The sequence below is a fragment of the Motacilla alba genome, chromosome 5 (assembly GCF_015832195.1).
Source record: "Motacilla alba alba isolate MOTALB_02 chromosome 5, Motacilla_alba_V1.0_pri, whole genome shotgun sequence".
Lineage (NCBI taxonomy): Eukaryota > Metazoa > Chordata > Aves > Passeriformes > Motacillidae > Motacilla > Motacilla alba.
The window spans coordinates 60,479,879-60,498,449 of record NC_052020.1 but is presented as its reverse complement, the minus strand read 5'-3'; the positions used below and the strand labels follow the sequence as shown (position 1 = coordinate 60,498,449).

The 18,571-nt window shown below is 48.3% G+C and overlaps 1 protein-coding gene across 1 annotated transcript; it reads right to left on the bottom strand.

The window, feature by feature from the left end:
* Positions 1-2,419: 2,419 nt before the first annotated feature.
* Positions 2,420-18,556, bottom strand: L2HGDH (L-2-hydroxyglutarate dehydrogenase). The gene is made up of 10 exons (XM_038138741.1): positions 18,465-18,556; positions 17,675-17,790; positions 15,132-15,283; positions 13,202-13,333; positions 12,441-12,603; positions 11,883-11,917; positions 9,373-9,540; positions 6,224-6,381; positions 5,244-5,375; positions 2,420-4,490 (listed from the first exon to the last, which is right to left on the bottom strand). The coding sequence occupies exons 1-10, from the start codon at positions 18,539-18,541 to the stop codon at positions 4,295-4,297; spliced, it is 1,329 nt and encodes a 442-aa protein (XP_037994669.1). The 5' UTR covers positions 18,542-18,556; the 3' UTR covers positions 2,420-4,294.
* Positions 18,557-18,571: the final 15 nt, after the last annotated feature.

Genomic DNA, 18,571 nt, shown 5'->3' with positions numbered 1-18,571 from the left:
CCGCCGCCGCCCGCGGCCGCCGCCCTGCGCGCCTGCGCCGCCCGCCCCGCGCGCCCCCTGCGGGCAGCGCCCGGAACTGCGGGCACCGAGCGGGGACCGAGCGGCGGGACCGGCACGGCCCGGAGCGCGGAACCGGGGAGAGCGGAACCGGGGAGAGCGGAACCGGGGAGAGCTGAACCGGCACGGCCCGGAGCGCGGAACCGGGGAGCGCGGAACCGGGGAGAGCTGAACCGGGGAGAGCTGAACCGGCACGGCCCGGAGCGCGGAACCGGGGAGAGCTCCGGAACCGGGGAGAGCTCCGGAACCGGCATGGCCCGGAGCGCGGAACCGGGGAGAGCTCCGGAACCGGGGAGAGCTCCGGAACCGGCATGGCCCGGAGCGCGGAACCGGGGAGAGCTGAACCGGGACTGCCCGGCCCGGAGAGCTGAACCAGGGAGAGCTCTGGAACCGGGGAGAGCGGAACCGGGAGAGAGCACCGGCACCGGGCGAGAATTCCTAAACTGGCGGAGAGTTCCTTACCTAGGGGATGTTTCCCTGCCCATGGGATATTTCCTTACCTAAGGGATGTTTTCTTACCTGGAGGATATTTCCCTGCCCAAATGATATTTCTCTACCTGGAGGATATTTCACTTCCTAAAGGAGATTTCCCTGCCCAGAGGGTATTTCCCTCCCCGATGATATTTCCCTGCCTGGAAGCAGTTTTTTCTGAAGGCCCTTGCCCTCCCTGCCTCGGGGCTGTGCCTCTCCCTTCCCAGGGGATGCTCCTCTCCCTGCCTGGAGCTGTTCTTCCTCCCTGGATGCCATTTCCCTGCCTGCAGGCTGTGTTTTACCTGCCTGGAGGATGCTCCTCTCCCTGGATGCCATTTCCCTGCCTGCAGGCTGTGTTTTACCCTGCCTGGAGGATGCTCCTCTCCCTGGATGCCGTTTCCCTGCCTGCAGGCTGTGTTTTACCTGCCTGGAGGATGCTCCTCTCCCTGGATGCCATTTCCCTGCCTGCAGGCTGTGTTTTACCCTGCCTGGAGGATGCTCCTCTCCCTCCCTGGAGGCAGATTTCCTCGCCCCCTGGAGGATGTCTCTCCTTACCTGGAGATCTGTGCCTCTTCTTACCTGAGGGCTGTTCCCTCCTTACCTGAATTTTCTTCTGCTCCCTATTTGGAGGCATTTTCCTCCCTGTTTAGAGACTGTTTTCTTACCTGGAAGGAATTTCTCTCCTTACCTGGAGGCTTTTCTTCTCCCTGCCTCAGTTTTTCTCACAGCCTGGAGCTGTTTTCCTCCCCAGCTGGGGGATGTTCTCCTCCCAGCCTGAGGGCTGTTCCCATCCCAACCCCGAGGTTTTCCTCCCTCTCTGGAGGATGTTTTCCTACCTGGCAGCAGTTTCTCTCCCTTTCTGGAGGCAGTTTTCCTCCCTGCTCCAGAGAACATTCCCTTCACCCACTCATCACCCAAATCCAGCTAAATTTTCCCTCATTTCCCTTCTGACAGCATAATATTCAAATCTCACACCTTATATTCCCTCCACTCCCCGTTTTTAAGACTTGTCCACAGAGGGAATGGACAAATTAAACCAAAGGGGGGAAAATGTACCTTCCTGACAGTAAAATTGTGATCCTTGTTGTAAGATCAGTAAAATTATGATCCTTGTTGTAAGATTTCCTGGAGGAGCCTGCTGCTTCCAGAGGCACAAACTGCTCCTTCTGCTCCGTGGCTCAACCCTCCTGCCCCACCAGAGCAGCCTGAGAGCTTCCCAACAAAATATTTATTTCTGCATTAATATCTATTCTATCTGTATATCTAAATTATCCATTTCTGTATTTGTATTATTTCTGTTTTACACTTGCACCTCAAACCCAAACTGTGAGCAAAAGGGAAAAGGAGTGATGGGATAATGGTGGCACCCACAGTTCCTCCTCCTTGCAGAGTTTAGGGCTGACCTTGCTGGGCAGTTTGGATGGATTTGGGGAAGGAATTCCCTGTGAGTGCCCAAGGCCAGGCTGGAGAGAGCCGGGAGCAGCCTGGGATAGTGGAAGGGCTGCAGTGGGATGGGATTTAGGGTCCTTTCCAGCCCCAAACCAGCCTGGGGTTCTGTGATGCTGTAACACTTCTGGGGAACAACTGGTGTTTGTCCAAATATTTATTCAGAGTTTCAGGAATTCTCATCCCACCTGTCCCGACAGGCCCAGATCAGCCTGAAGAGCAGTCCTGTCGAGGGAGGAAAAGCTGTGAGGTGTGAGGAGCACTCCGGAGAATTCAGGAAGACAAGTTTGGTCGTGTGCCCCCTCGGGAGGTGATTCCTGTTACACAGAGTGATGTCCTGCCTCATTCAGCTGAGAATGAACCAAGTCCAGTGAGACTTTTCTCTGAGTCAGGAGAAATACACAGATTTTACAGCATTTCATAAAACAACCACCCCACCAGACTATTTTAATCATAAAAGGCACATTTATGAAATCATCAGTGTGAGGCTCAGTTGGAAAATAAATTAATGCATTTTCACACTTTGTGAGCAACAAGACTGCTGCCTGAAACCCTGATATCACAATCTCTGAACTTATAACAAAAGTGTCAAGCTTTTATCTCTGCAAAGATTTCTGCTCCACAGAATGCTACATCAAGGTTCATAATTTAAATTTCAAATAAACTTCACCCCCAAACAATCATCACCTGAGAGGAAAAAGCACAGGGCAATGCTGACTCAGGACAGCCCTGGTCTCTGCTTTGCATTTTCATGTTTTTATTCTGTTAATACATGTCAGGGCCACACCCCATGTGGGAGGAAGTGGCTTTTGCAATCCTTTTGTAGGATTTACTGTTGATAGGCAACGCTTCTGGCAGGGAGGGAAGACAGGATTGTTCCAGTGTGGGAAGTTTTACACAGCCCTGTGGCTCTGGAACACTTGGAATCAGCTGAATCTCTGCCTGAAGTGAGCAAAGCTTTGCTCTGAAAGGGCTGGTATTTGAATTTCCAGCAGTCAGTTTGCTGGTAAAGTAGATGTTACCAGGGGAAAAAAAAGGAAAATAATAATAATAATAATAATAATAATAATAATAATAATAATAATAATAATGGTGGCAGATTAAGCCCTTTTCCCCCTCAAAAATGTCTCCAATCTGTACAGTAAAATCAGCCTCACAGCTGCCAACTCCCAGCAGAGGAACTCAGAACTTTTAAAGGAAAAATCAGTGTCCAGTTTTCTGGTTCAAACTCCCCACAATTACCTGTCCTACCCAGCTGTTGTTATTAAATCCTCAATACTTTGTCCCCGAGGCCACAAAATTCTGCTTTACAGCAATTCTGCAGGGCACTCCCAGATGCTCAGCTCAGCACCGAGTTTACTTCACCTCTCCCTGCACACAGACTCCTCCAGGTGCATTTCTGATAAAAACTGGGTATCAGTGGAGCTCAGAGGAGTCTCCAGCCCTGCCTGAGCTCCCCTGGTGCTCGGGGAAAATGGGAAATCTCCCTGACTCATCCCTGCTCCGAGGGAAGCGACACCAAACATGACTCAAGGCAGGTTTCTGGAGCTTCCCTCCCTTCACATTTCCTGTTCCAAAGACCATTTTCCCTGGATTGCTCAAGTGGCTGGACAAAGATCAGCTCCTTTTGCATCATCAGCATTCAAAGGAAGAAACCCAAAGCCTCTGATGAAGCTTCTGATCAGTGCTGATTTCCCAGCTGGAAATGAAATGAAAAGTGATTGTTTATATGCATATTTTGATTTCTGCTCTATAAAAAATACAGACAGTGATCACACAGAGTATCTGAAATGCAGATCTAAATTTCCTTGGGTTTGGTAATCCCCTTTAAGCTTATTTTCCTGTGAAATACTCTACATTCACGTCGAAGGCTCTGAATATTGTTCTCAGTTTTTGATCAAGCCTTTAATTCCACATCAGCAGGGCCCTTTGGCAGGGCTCATCCTTCTATTCCATTATTCCCATGTCATCCAGAGGGCTGCACACCCCAGCCTGGGGTGGAATGGAACCAGTGGAGTCCCAGCCCACGCCCGTGACTTCCAGCCCCCTCTGAGGAGGCAGCATTGTGAGCACGGGCATGGCAAATCCACGTGGAAAATCCCAGCAGAGAGGGATCCCAGCCTGCTCTGCTGTGGCTGCAGAGCCTGCCACGGCTGCTCTGCTCCGCCGGCCAAACCTTCCTCCACCACGCCAGGAGCCGCGGGCACGGAACGCTGCCAGGGCTGCTCGGGCACTGCCTGGTGCCTCTGTGTCCCTCAGGAGGAGTGCCAGGGTGCAGAGGGGCAGCAGGCAGGGCTCCTGGCGGGATTCCTGCCGGGACTCAGAGCTGGAAGCGGCGCTGGGCCTCGTCGGCGATGGCGGCGGCGATGGCCAGGGAGGAGGTGGCGGCGGGGGAAGGCGCGTTCCTGACGTGCAGGATCCTGCTCCCCACGGCCCCCGAGCCCCCGTCAAACACAAAGTCATCCACCAGGTTGCCCTCACTGTCCAGGGCCTGGGCTCTCACACCAGAGGGACCCCTGCACAAGCAAGGAAAGGAGAGAAGAAAAGAAGGAAGATGTGTGTCAGGAAATGAATTCCCGTGAGGAGGTGTCCAGGGAGACAGTGAGGAGGGCAGGGAGTGGAGACACAGCATTTTTCGGGGAATTTAACACTCCTGAGGCAGACTGGTGGTATCTGACAGTCATGGGATCATTGAGGTGGCCAACCTGTGAGCTTAAAGCCCATCCCATTCCACCCCTGACATGGCAGGAACACCTCCCACTCCCCCAGCTGGTTCCAAGCCCCAGTGTCCAGCCTGGCCTTGGGCACTGCCAGGGACCCAGGGGCAGCCACAGCTGCTCTGGGAATTCTATTCCAGGGCCTCCCCACCCTCCCAGCCAGGAATTCCTTCCCAATATCCCATCTAACCCTGCCCTCTGGCAGTCTGAGGCCGTTCCCCCTGGTCCTGCCCCTCCAATGCCCTGTCAATAATCCCTCTCCATCTTTCTGCGGGTTCTCCTCAAGGCCACAATGAGGCCACCCCAACACTTCTCTTCTCCAGGCTGAACAATCCCAAAATGCTCATCCTTTCCTCCCAGCAGAGCTGCTCCATCCCCCTGATCATCCTGGTGCCTCCTCTGGAGCTCCAGGCTCTTTCTGTGCTGGGACCTCCACGCTGGAGGCAGCTCCAAGCTTCTCTCTCATATTTTGCTGGAGGAAGGGACTAAAGCCCTGCCACGTTTTCTGCCGTTCAAACAGGAGATTTCCCAAACAGAAGAAGCCTCCTTTACCTGAGAACATCGTTGGTGGTGATCTCAGGGATGAACTTCTGCAGCTGCCTCACCTGGGCACTGAGGGAAAAGGCTCTGTACAGCTCCCCCAGGCCGTAGGACACGTTCCTGAGCACCAGCTTCCACAGCCCACTGCAAGGGGACACACAACTGCACTGAGGCCACAGCTGCCTCCAAATGCACCTGGACAAGGCAGCAAATGCAATGCAGGACACAAGTTCCCATTCCCAAAATCAGGAATCACACCATGCTTTGTCTGTGGGAAATGCAGGTTTGTCCTTCTCTGCCAGGACAAGCCTTGCTCACAGAGCCGTGGCGTTGGATTAATCTCAATCCCAGTCCTGGAAGTGTTCCAGGACCTGATGAGCTTGGAGCCACCTGAGCAGGGACACTTCCACTGTCCCAGGCTGCTCCAAGCCCTGTCCAGCCTGGCCTCGGGCACTGCCAGGGATCCAGGGACAGCCACAGCTGCTCTGGGAATTCCCAGTTCCCAATCTCCCACCCATCCCTGCCCTCTGGCACTGGCAGCCATTCCCTGTGTCCTGTCCCTGCAGGCCTTGTCCCCAGTCCCTCTCCAGCTCTCCTGGAGCCCCTTCAGGCCCTGCCAGGGGCTCTGAGCTCTCCTGGAGCCTCCTTCTCTCCAGGGGACATTCCCAGCTCTGTGTCCCAGCACCCTCTGCAGGTATTTCATGATGCTGTCCAGGTTGATGAAGTTACCACAGCGCAAACCCAGCCTGGAACAGCTCCACCAGCACCTTCCAGGGAGCAGCCACATTCCCAGACCGGCTGAGACACGTCCTGCTAGCAAACTCAAACAGGAGACCACACGAAGTCAAATGCCTCGGGAAGTCCACCCTCAGCAGCACAAGTGTCTTTAAACACACCAAAACCGCAGGAAAAGCGGGATTTGGGGCAGGAAGGGGCTCCCGTGGCTCTCACTTCAACAAGAGCAGCCAGCAGACACAAACACAAGGCATTACCTGTAGGTGACAGCGTCCAGAAAGTCCCCAGGGCTGAAGTCCAAGGGTTTGTAGCCCTCTCTCTTAAAGGCCAGCACTGCGTTAGGGCCAAGCCAGACACTGCCATCCATCCTGGGAGTGAAATGGACCCCCAGGAATGGGAAACGAGGGTTGGGAACCTGGAACGGGACACAGGAGTGAGCAAACAGCAAATCTGCCACTTTATTGCCCCCCACAGCAGCAAAACTCTGAGTCACAGAGCCTCAGAAGTGGCTCTGAGCTGGTTTTGTTGCCCGTTAATTGTGCAGTTGTGGCATGTCATTAATGAAACCCCTGCAGAACAGAGCGGGGCCGGGCAAAGCTGGATTTTAGGGAAAAGGAAAACAAGGAACAGAGGGAAAAAAGTCCACGTGATTTCTCATGGTGTAACCCTGATGTTATTCACCAGCAGCAACCACACTGCAATAAAACGGAATATAAAATATTAGGAAACCCTTACAGTGTGTACAAACCAGCCTGAACTTAGCAGGCCTGGTGAATGCTAGTAATAATGCTAGTAATAATGCTAATAATAATGCTAATAATAATGCTAATAATAATGCTAAAGCTGCATGTTCTTTTTTTGTTCCATGTCCTCCCTCCCATCCCAAGACAGGATCCTGAATCGTTCCCAGGTGAGATCAGCATTCCAATTTTCCAAAGATCCAGTGCTCAGCAGGCAAAGCCAATCTCATCTCCAGAAAATCAGTACTGAAATGGACAGAATGGATAAAATGCTGCCCCAGGAATTCTCTCCACTCGCTCTGTAATTCCATTTTCTGGCTGGGATTGCTGCTCCCCAGCCCAGGTAGAAAGGCTGTTCCCTTTTCTCCCACATCTATTTTTTAATGATAAAAACATCTCATTCAAAAATAAGGTTGAGAGGAAAATCCCTAAATCTGGATGTTGGGTATTAGCACAAAAGAGTAAATCCTTCATCAGGGTTTAATTAACATTATCCCAGAAGCACTGAGCTTGGAAAGCCCTCCAGTGTCACCTGTGAATTCCTGAGTTACAGTCACCCCCTCTGTCCAGATCAGCAACAAAGAGATTCAACAGGACTGTTAGAATTACTAAATAATAAATAATAATGCAGTGTCCTCTCGGCCTGACTTCTGAATCCTGCCTACAGATTTATGTTAGGACAGAGAGAAATAATTGAGAGTTTTCTAAATTAAATTCAGATTTATTTGAGGTCACAGAGAACTAATTGAGAGTTTTCTAAAATCAATTCAGATTTATTTGAGGTCATAGAGAAATAATTGAGAGTTTTCTAAAATCAATTCGGATTTATTTTAGGACCTAGAGAAATAATTGAGAGTTTTCTAAAATCAATTCGGATTTATTTGAGGGCATAGAGAAATAATTCAGAGTTTTCTGGATATGTGTCAATGTGATATTCCATCTTTTCTCTATTAAATAAAAAACCCCCCAAACTAAAACCATAAACAAAACAACTGGCAATAACTCCCCATGTGGTACTTTCATGTTTTCTTCAATTAACCAAAAAAAAAAAAAAAATTAGCAAAAATATTAACCAAAAAATGAACAAAAATGAACAAAAATTAACAAAACCCCCCAAAAAATTAACAAAAAATTAACAACCCCCCCAAAATTAACAAAAAATTATCAAAAAATTATAAAAAAATTAACAAAAATTAACAAAAAATTAACAAAAAAACTAACAAAAATTTACAAAAATTAACAAAAATTTACAAAAATTAACAAAAAATTTTAAAAAATTGGAAAAAAATTAGCAAAAATTAACAAAAAAATTAACAAAAAACCCCAAAAAATTAACAAAAAAAATTAAGAAAAAATTAACAAATATTAACAAAAAATTAACAAAAAAACCCCCCAAATTAACAAAAAAGTAACAAAAATTAACAAAAATTTACAAAAAATTAGAAAAAAATTAGCAAAAATTAACAAAATAATAACAAAAAATGAACAAAAAATGAACAAAACATGAACAAAACATGAACAAAACATGAACAAAAAATCAACAAAAAAATTAACAAAACCCCCCCAAAATTAACAAAAAATTAACAAAAAATTAACAAAAAATTAACAAAACATGAACAAAAAATTAACAAAAAATAACAAAAGATTTACAAAAAATAACAAAAAAATTAACAAAACATGAACAAAAAATGAACAAAAAATCATCAAAAAATTAACAAAAAAATTAACAAAAAATTGACAAAAAACCCCCCAAAATTAACAAAAAATTAACAAAAAATTTACAAAAATTAACAAAAAAACCCCAAAAATTATCAAAAATTATCAAAAAAAATTAACAAAAAATTGAACAAAAAATTGAACAAAAAATTGAACAAAAAACCCCCCAAAATTAACAAAAAATTAACAAAAAATTAACAAAAAATTAACAAAAAATTAACAAAAAATTAACAAAAAATTAACAAAAATTTAACAAAAATTTAACAAAAATTTAACAAAAATTTAACAACCCCCCCCGCAAATGAACAATAAATGAACAAAACCCAAGCCGCCCTGTCCCAAAGCAGATCGCTGCCTGGCAGAGGCAAGCAGGGGGTTGCTCTTTCCCCGCACTCGCGGCAGCTCTCGGGCAGCCGGTGCCCCCGCAGCCGGTACTCACGGGGTAGATGTTGCCCCTCCGCAGCCGGTACTCACGGGGTAGATGTTGCCCCTCCGCAGCCGGTACTCACAGGGTAGATGTTGCCCCCACAGCCGGTACTCACGGGGTAGATGTTGCCCCCGCAGCCGGTACTCACGGGGTAGATGTTGCCCCCGCAGCCGGTACTCACGGGGTAGATGTTGCCCCCCCGCAGCCGGTACTCACGGGGTAGATGTTGCCCCCCACAGCCGGTACTCACGGGGTAGATGTTGCCCCCGCAGCCGGTACTCACGGGGTAGATGTTGCCCCCCACAGCCGGTACTCACGGGGTAGATGTTGCCCCCGCAGCCGGTACTCACGGGGTAGATGTTGCCCCTCACCACAGCCGGTACTCACGGGGTAGATGTTGCCCCTCCCCAGCCGGTACTCACGGGGTAGATGTTGCCCCCACAGCCGGTACTCACGGGGTAGATGTTGCCCCTCCCCAGCCGGTACTCACGGGGTAGATGTTGCCCCCACAGCCGGTACTCACGGGGTAGATGTTGCCCCTCAGCAGGTGTCGTCTCTCCGCTCTCAGCAGCAGGTAATCCCCGCGGAACGGCACGATCCGGGGCTGCGCGCTGCCGCCGCCCAGCCGCGCCACGCGGTCCGAGTGCAGCCCCGCGCACGCCAGCAGGTGAGCGCAGGACAGCCGCCCGCCCTAGGGACACACGGCGTGGGCTCGGGAACAGCCGGGACACACGGGGGGTATTTAAATAAATCAAACCGATTTACTTAAATAAACCAGCACAGCACAGTCCATGGGCTCGGGAACAGCCGGGACACACGGGGGGTATTTAAATAAATCAAACCGATTTACTTAAATAAACCAGCACAGCACAGCACGGTCCATGGGCTGACAAACACCCGGAACACACAGGGGTGGATTACAGAAATCAAATGGATTTATTTTAATAAAACCAGCAAAGCACAGCACAGTCCATGGGCTGAGAAACACACCCGAAACACTACAGGGGTTTATTTAAATAAATAAAACGGATTTATTTAAATAAACCAACAAAGCACAGCACAGTCCGTGGGCTGACAAACACCCGGAACCCCACAGGGCTGGATTCACAGAAATCAAATTGATTTAACTAAAAAAACCAACAAAACACAGCACAGTCCATGGGCTGAGAAACACCCAGAACACACAGGGGTTTATTTAAATAAATAAAATTGATTTATTTAAATAAACCAACAAAACACAGCACGGTCCATGGGCTGAGAAACACCCGGAACACACAGGGGTTTATTTAAATAAATAAAACTGATTTATTTAAATAAACCAGCAAAGCACAGCACAGTCCACGGGCTGACAAACACACCCGAAACACACAGGGGTTTATTTAAATAAATCAAATGGATTTAACTAAAAAAACCAACAAAGCACAGTCCATGGGCTGAGAAACACCCGGAACACACAGGGGTGGATTACAGAAATAAAATGGATTTATTTAAATAAAACCAGCAAAGCACAGCATGGTCCATGGGCTGAGAAACACACCCAGAACCCCACAGGGACACCTTTAAATTATTTCAATTATTAAAAAAAAATATTTCATTTATTTAAAAAAAAAACAAAACATATCAAAATTTTATTAATCTGATAAGACACCACCCAAAAATCCCCAAAGGTATTTATTTAAAGAAATAAAATTGATTTAACTTCTTTTAAAAACCAAAACATATCACAATTCTATTGATCTGATTAAAAAACACCCAGAAACCTCACAGGCGTTTATTTAAAGAAATAAAATTGATTTATTTAAATAAAACCAACAAAATACATCAAAATTCTATTGTTCTGATAAAAAAACACCCAAAAACCTCACAGGTGTTTATGTAAAGAAATAAAATTGATTTCTTTAAATAAACCGAAAAAACACAGCACAATTCTATGGGTCTGATTAAAAACACCCAGAAACCCCACAGGGGTGTATTTAAAGAAATAAAATTTATTTAACTTATTAAAAATATTTTAAAATTATTTAACTTATATTAAAAATTATTTCACTTATTAAAAAAAACCCAAAACACATCAAAATTCTATTTATCTGCTAAAAAAACACCCAGAAAAGCCCTACAGGCATTTATTTAAATAAATACAATTTATTTAACTTATTTTTAAAAAATAATTTATTTAAATAAGTGAAATAAAGATGTTCATTGATTTGACCCCACAGGGTGGGAGCAGCTACACAGACTGACAGCACACAGGTCTGGAGAGCTGCTAAACATGAAACACCTTTACCATCCAAATAAATAAATCCATCAAAATCAAAACCTATTATCTACTTATTTAGCTTCCTATCTGCTTTTAAATATTTATTTTCAACTTGATATTGATTTTTTTTTCAACTGATAAATATCTGCATGAAAAAAAATATCTGTTTGGTGCAAAAAAAATCTTAACAGATTTTGGAAGCTACTTTTTATTTTTATTTTATTTATTATTTTGCTCTTTTTATTGAAAGAGCAAAAAAAAAAAAAATAGGAGAAAAAAAGCAGAATGAAATGGGAAGATGACCAGAGGGGCTGTGGAGTTGGGTGGGTTGCAGATGTTCCCACCTGAACCTGCAGCAGCTCTGCTGATAAAATGCCAATAAAATGATGCCCAAAGCCTCCTCATCATCTCACGGCTGCCAGAGCCCGGCAGTGAACGTGAGGTGTCTGTTTGTCAGCAGCTGAACGAGTCAGAAAGGAGTCATGGAAGCACGAGCATCAGACTGTGCAAACAGAGCAGACAGGGGATGTGAAATGCCAGGCAGCAGGAAGCTATGGTTTCATATTTGACATCATCATCATCATCATTATTTATTTCTATTTATCATTGCAGAACTGACTGCAGCTGTTTTATCAAGCTGGTCGTGTTGCTGAACAGCAGATTTTTAATCTTTTTTTTTTTTTAATTATTAATTCACAAGAAAAAAGAAAAAAAAAAACTGAAGAAAAGGAGAAGCAGCTTCCTGGAAGGAATGCAAGCTTCTTTTTCACCCTTACCTTTTTGCTCCTGACAATGACTGGGTACTTCAGCCCTGAAAGGGAATTAGACAAGAGAGGAATTATTGGAACAAGCAGAGCTGACAGAACAAGCAGCTTGTCACCAGGAAGGAATTTTCCTCTGGAATATCTTCCAAGCTATGCAAGAGCTACTCTTGTCATAATTAACGTTGTTGGACATGACTGTATTTATTAATTAACAGGGGTTTTATTCTTCCCTCTGTGTGCCAGCACAGATCCAACCTGCCTTCGGGGTAAGGAAAATCACTATCACAAGAATAAACACGCAAGATTCAGATAAATTCTGATTTTAAGAGGAGGGAACAACTTTATTTCTCCATTTTACTCTCACTTTCTTCCATCAGCTTTAAATGTTTCAGCTGAAGGGTGACCTGCCTGCAAAAAAAACCCAAGTGAGTTTGCTGAATACCCTCACTGAGATAATTTTGCCTTTTTTCTCATGCCTAGGGGACAGAAAGATTCAGAAATGTCATTTCAGCTGAAACAATTGAACAAAATCTTTGTAGCAAACTGAGGGCAAAAACGATCCAGCCTTACCATCTTCGCTTTCTGCAGGACTCTCTTTGGCCATCTCCACGCTTGTGACTTCAAAATCCGTCAGGATTGTCCCCCCTGCTTCCTGGAAGTCTCTGGCATAGGACTGGGCCACCTGTTTGTAATCCACAATGCCAGTGTAGGGGGAATCGAGGGCCATCAGTCCCTGGCAAGGTTTCAGAGACACAGCAAGAGTGAGGGCTGGGATATTTCATCTGGAATCTTGCACTGCCCGGGAAGGGAGTGCTGCTGCGTTCCCTCGTGTCCAGCTGGATGTGGAGCACTCCAAGGATGTTTTAAGGAGCAGATCCAAAAGGTTCACGGGGAAAATGAAAAGATTGAAAAAGATTCTTTTCCAGAAGATTTCTGTCTGTACCTACAGCCACTCCTAAGGGACAGAGCTGCAGCAGAGCGAGCTGCCAGGTGACACAGCACAGGGAATTCACACCCAGCTTCTCCTTTCAAACAAAGACAAACCATCAGTAACAAAGCTGTGTTCCACACGCTCCACACATTCCTCCTGCTGTGAAAACAAACAGGCTGGGAAGCGCTACCTAACAACCTCACCAACTGCTCTGAGATGGGCTTGACCCAAATCCACTTTTATGGACGGGAAGGAATTTCCAGCCTCTTCTGAACTTGAACCTCAAGGCCAGAAAAGGATTTGTGTTACATTAAAAGATGTTTTCACCTGAGAAACAGCTCTTACAATTAGAATCAGAAGCTCTTACAATCAGCTAATTAGAAGCACGGCCCCCCCTTACCCTGCAGAAGGGCTCCTTCTCCTGGATCTCCTTGGCTCCAATGAGTTTCAGCCCGGGGACGTTGTTCTGCAGCCCCCTCTCATACAGAGCTTTGAGCCGTGGAATTTCATCCTGTTCCACGGCCACGATCAGCTTGGGGAGAGGAACAAAAGGCACAGCAGTGAGCAAAACAGAGCAGGGCAAGTTTGGCATCAAGCACAAGCAACAGTGAACGAGTGAACAGTAAATCCAGGGGGCAAAGAGTGGTTGCTGCCATTAAATGCACAGAATTCTGTGGCTGAGGAAGCACTAATATATCACAGAGAAACAATAAACAAATGCTAAACTGTAGTTTGAGTTCAAATCAATCCACAATATTTGCCAGAAGCAGCCTGAGACTACAAGTCTGCGTGTGAGAGAAGAGAATTTGAATTGAAAGATCCACTGGGATGCTGTCAGGAGTAAAGCTGAACTCGACCCAAGATGTTCAAAGCTCCAAGAGCCTGGATAAGAGAGTGAGGACATGTTCTGACACGCTCTGAGTGGAACTGCACCAGATTCATTTAACCAGGAGCCTGTTCCCAGCTATCCCAGGAGATAACTCCAGACAGAAGTACCTGTGCCAGGTGTGCACACACCATGGTCCTGCCATGCCAGGTCTGCTCTGGCACCCCACAGCTGGGAAGCTCCTCAAGCCTGGGGCTGCTCTAGGGACAGCTGGTGAAGCTGCACCATTATCTTCCCTGGAATGCACTGCCAGGGGAGCGTCATGGAATTGTTGGGGTTGGAAAAGCTCTGTAAGAGTCCAACTGATCCCTCAGCACTGCCAAGGCCACCACTGACCCCTGTCCCCCAGGGCCACACCCACATGGATTGTAAATCCCTCCAGGGATGGTGAGCCCAGCACTGCCCTGGGCAGCTGTGCCAGGGCTGGACAAACCTTTCAGGAAGGAATTTCCCCCAGTATCAAAGCTAAAGCTTCGTGGTGCAACTTGAGGTGATTCCCTCTGCTCCTGTCCCTGTTCCCTGGAGCAGAGCCCGACCTCCCTCCTGGCAGGAGCTGTGCAGAGCCACAAGGTCCCCCCTGAGCCTCCTTTGCTCCAGGCTGAGCCCCTTCCCAGCTCCCTCAGCCTCTCCTGGTGCTCCATTCCCTTCCCAGCTCCTTTCCCTTCCCTGGACATGCTCCAGTCCCTCCTGTGGCTTTGCTGTGAGGAGCCCAGAGCTGTCCCCAGCACTGGAGGTGGCGCAGAAGTGCCAGCACAGGGGACAGGCTCTGCCCTGCTCCTGCTGCCACCCTGCTGTTGGTACAAAAGACACAAATTCAGCTCCCCCAGGCTCCAGCCGACCCCTTCAGGCCAGGAGCTTTGAGCAGGCTGTCCCCTCGGGTGTGCTGCTGCACGGACCCACAGTGCCACCCTGTGCCCGGCGTGGCAGCAGAGGGAGCACGGACCAGACACAGCTCCGAGAAAAACCACGGAACTCAAATTTATCCCTCAGGGCCAAAACCTTGGGGTCAGGATAGACAGTCCTGTGGAAACAGCAGCTCAGTGCCCAGTGAGAGACCAAAAACCTGAAGGGAGTGCTAGGAACAACTGGGACATGGATACAGAGCTCTGTTTCCCTGAGCCTCACCACACCTGGCATGCTCTGCCCAGCCCTGGTTCTCCCCTTGCACCAAATTAAAAATTGCACTGAATTAAAAATGCTTCAGAGCACGAAGACACGGTGGGGAGATCATGAAAACCCTTCTCCCAAACTGAGACTCATCAGCAGGAAGGGGTGATTTGAGGGCAGGAGGGGATTATGTACATTACACACATTTCTGAATAAAACTATCTGCAGCTTGGAGAGTGGGGAGAAAAGCCACAAGCAGGCCTGTGCCCCGTGTGGTACCACACATCACAGAGCTCCAGTTTCCAGGTAAAGCAGGGAATCACAGGGATTCCTGTACCTTCCCACACTGCTTGTAGGGAATCCCCTTCTGGTCGCAGTATTTGTAGCACAGGGCTGCCCCCTGCACGCACAGCTTGGCCTTCAGGGAGCCAGGGGTGTAGTAAATCCCACTGTGGATCACACCACTGTTGTGTCCACTCTGGTGATGGGCTAAAGAGAAAGAAGAACACGTTGTTAGAACTCATTTGTTCCCACTTAATCACTTCTGCTGTCAGAAAAGTGAGTTAATTGAGGTCCTGCCTTAAATCAGCATTTTAAGGGATGATCAAGTGAGAGAACTGCACCATTAATTCCTCCCCTGGCCTCAAAAGGTTAGAGAAACACTGACACAGCCAGCTCTGCTTAATGATAATCCATCACAGCCTGAACAGGGAAAAAAACCCTAAAACAACAATTTTTTCCTTCAAGAACAAACCAATCAATCAAAACAAGCTAAAATTAAATTTTAAAATCCAATTTTTACAATGAACTGCATCTCCTAGGGCCTCATCTAACATAGTATCTGTGCAATCCACAATTCCTTTGGACATGCTAGCAGGCCTGGCAGGATTTTTGAGTATTTGTGAACTGGATTAGGTTGCTATTTCCTCTTTGCAAATCGATAAAATACAGGTGAAAAACACCACAAACATTTTTACTGAAGTCATTTGGTCAGGTTCTTGCCCCTCTTTAAGGTGTGGATGGCCAAAGGTCATTCCTGCTCGGCACTCACACAGCTGTGTGTCTTGGGGATAAACACTCATTTTCTATCACTCATGGAACATCTCCAAAGCAAGTCATAGCCAGGCTGATGGAGCTATTTAAGACAAGATTTTGGGCTCACAGGTCCTGTTAGGAGTTAATCACTGAGGTCTGTCCCTTGGGATTCTGCCAGCTCCATGCAGGACCCGCCTGTGCCCTCCCAGAAGCTGCACTATTCCTTATGCTGGTTATTCACCCTCCGTGTCCTCTGTCCTGCCATTCCCGAGCTGCTGCAGCCCCAGCAGCCACACTGCAGCTTGCACACTGTTATAAACGGGTCAAAACTCGTGAGAAAATAAAATGACGTGATGAATATAATATAGTTAAAGATGTGAAGATAATAGAATAAGTTTAGAGTGGTTATGGAAAATTCGGGTCTATCTCACTGTCACAGGAGGCTTGCCCAGGCAAGTTCCCAAAAGCTAAGGGAAGTGGCTTGCAGGGGTTGGGAAACCTGCTGTCAAACACACACCACACACAGCCTGACTACACTTACACGTGAAGGAGGGGAAGCGGCACAGGGTTTCAGAAATTTTAACCAAGTAAAGAGTCAGCCATCAGTGGCACACCTGGCTGCAGACAGCCAGGGGAGATGACATGTCCATGGTAATCCATTCAGGCCTGTGGTCTGTTTCTGGGAAATCCCTTAACATGCAAAGAACTGCCAGGAAGGGACTGTTTAGCTTGTGTATTTCCCAGAGGTGGGTTTTGTGTATCTCAAGCTCTGTCTAGCAGGAGACAAGAAGCCAATGAATTATTCCCGAGACATCGAGAGCTGGACCATCTTCCACCTGATAGCTTTATCCTGGGACAGGAGAAGCTTTGGGACTCACTTGATTAAGAAAAGGACACAGGACATCCTGGCCTGCGGCGAGAAAAAGAGTCTAAGAACTGGCCTCAGACACGGCTATGGTGTGCCATGACCACGCTGATGCATGCAGGGGCTCAGAGCTGTGTGCGTGTGACACCCAGAGCCCAGTCCCGGGCTAGACTCTGTCTGATTCGTGGCTGACCCAAATTTTGTTGATTTTGTCATTCGAACGCGAAATAGAATTTATATTTTGTTATTTTACCATAATTTGGCTCTCGCGAATCATTGATCCGATTTAACTGGCAGTTACGTTCACAGCACACACCGTGCAGCAGCAACGCTCCGCAGGTTTTAACTTCAAACTCCCAATCTGCAGCCCAGCAGAGGAGCACAGCCTGAGGACAACTCTGCTGAAGGACGTGGCCTTGGGAGAAGGGTGGAAGAAATCCCTGGCAGGGGAGAGTCTGGGCACTGACATGCAGCCTCAAGCTGCACCAAGTGTGGATGTTAGGAGAAAGTTTTTCATGGAAAGGGTGATAAAGTTCTGGGATGTTCTGCCTGGGGAGGTGGTGCAGTCACCATCCCTGGGTGTGTTTAACAGAGCCTGGATGTGGCACTGGGGGCCAGGGTTGAGTTGAGCTGTTGGGGCTGGGTTGGACTTGATCCTGAAGGTCTCTCCCAACCCAGTGATTCTGGGAATTCTGTGAGAGTTATCACAGAACCCCAGGATGGTTTGGGATGGGACTTTAGAGATCACCCCATCCCACCCCTGCCATGCTCAGGGACACCTCCCCCTACCCCAGGCTGCTCCAAGCCCTGTCCAGCCTGGCTTGGAAATGAGAAATCCATCACCCACTCCAACAACAAGGGCAGCAGCTCCCCCTCAGCTCCTGACCCCTGCACACAGATATCCGTGGGATGCTGAGGCTGTGGCAGCGTCTCCTCGGGCACAGCCTCCTGTGGCTGTGGCTCCCTGTCCCACTCCGTACCCAGCTCCTGCTCCTTCTCCAGCACGGCCAAGGCCAGCGAGGGATGGCGCTGGATGAGCTCCCGGGCCACGGCCAGGCCCACGATCCCCGCGCCCACCACGGCCACGTCGAACGAGCTGCAGGGACACGGACACGGCATCAGCACAGCCCGGGGATGGGGACAGGGACAGGGATAGGGGAGCTGCAGGGACACGGACACGGCATCAGCACGGCCCGGGGATGGGGACAGGGACAAGGGACAGGGACAGGGGAGCTGCAGGGACACGGACACGGCATCAGCACGGCCTGGGGATGGGGACAGGGACAAGGGATAGGGGGAAAGGGTGGGGACAGGGGATGTCAGAAATAGAGGGGAGAGGGAAAGGGGATACGATAGGGAGAGGGGATATAAAGGAAGGGGATATAAGGAATAAACAGGATATAGGGGAAAGGAAAACGGGATAGAGGAAAGGGGATAGAGGTGGTTAATAATGTAAAGGGGGAAATGATAGAGACAGCAGATAAAGGATATAGGGGATATAGGAGAGAGGAAAAGGTGATATAGCAAACATAGAGGATACGGGACAGAGGGACAGGGGATGGGGGAAAGGATAGGGAAAAACGATACGGAAAGGGATAGGGGAAGGAGATGAGTAAAGGTAAAAAGAGAGGGGAAGGGGTGAGGCGAGAGGGGAAATCACAGGGATAGGGGACAAGGATAAAGTGAAGGTAAGGGTCTAGGACAGGGGAAGAGACAGGGTTAGGGTCAGGGGCAGCGTGCGGCGGGCCCGCCCCGCTGCCCCGGCCTCACCTGCGCCGCCGGCTCTGGAGCCGCCACAGCGCCGCCGCCGCGCCCGGGCCCGCGCGGCCCCTCAGCGCCGCCGCCATCTTGGGGGCGGAGGGAGCGCCGGGGCCGCG

What these genes read in the sequence shown, in the direction of transcription:
- L2HGDH (XM_038138741.1), bottom strand. Translation starts at nt 18,541, where the DNA reads ATGGCGGCGGCGCTGAGGGGCCGCGCGGGCCCGGGCGCGGCGGCGGCG. An exon ending in AGAAGGAGCCCTTCTGCAGG is followed by an intron (nt 12,604 to 13,201) that starts GTAAGGGGGGGC and finishes AAACCTTGCCAG; the next exon opens with GGACTGATGGCCCTCGATTC. An exon ending in CTGGACGCTGTCACCTACAG is followed by an intron (nt 5,376 to 6,223) that starts GTAATGCCTTGT and finishes GTCCCCTTGCAG; the next exon opens with TGGGCTGTGGAAGCTGGTGC.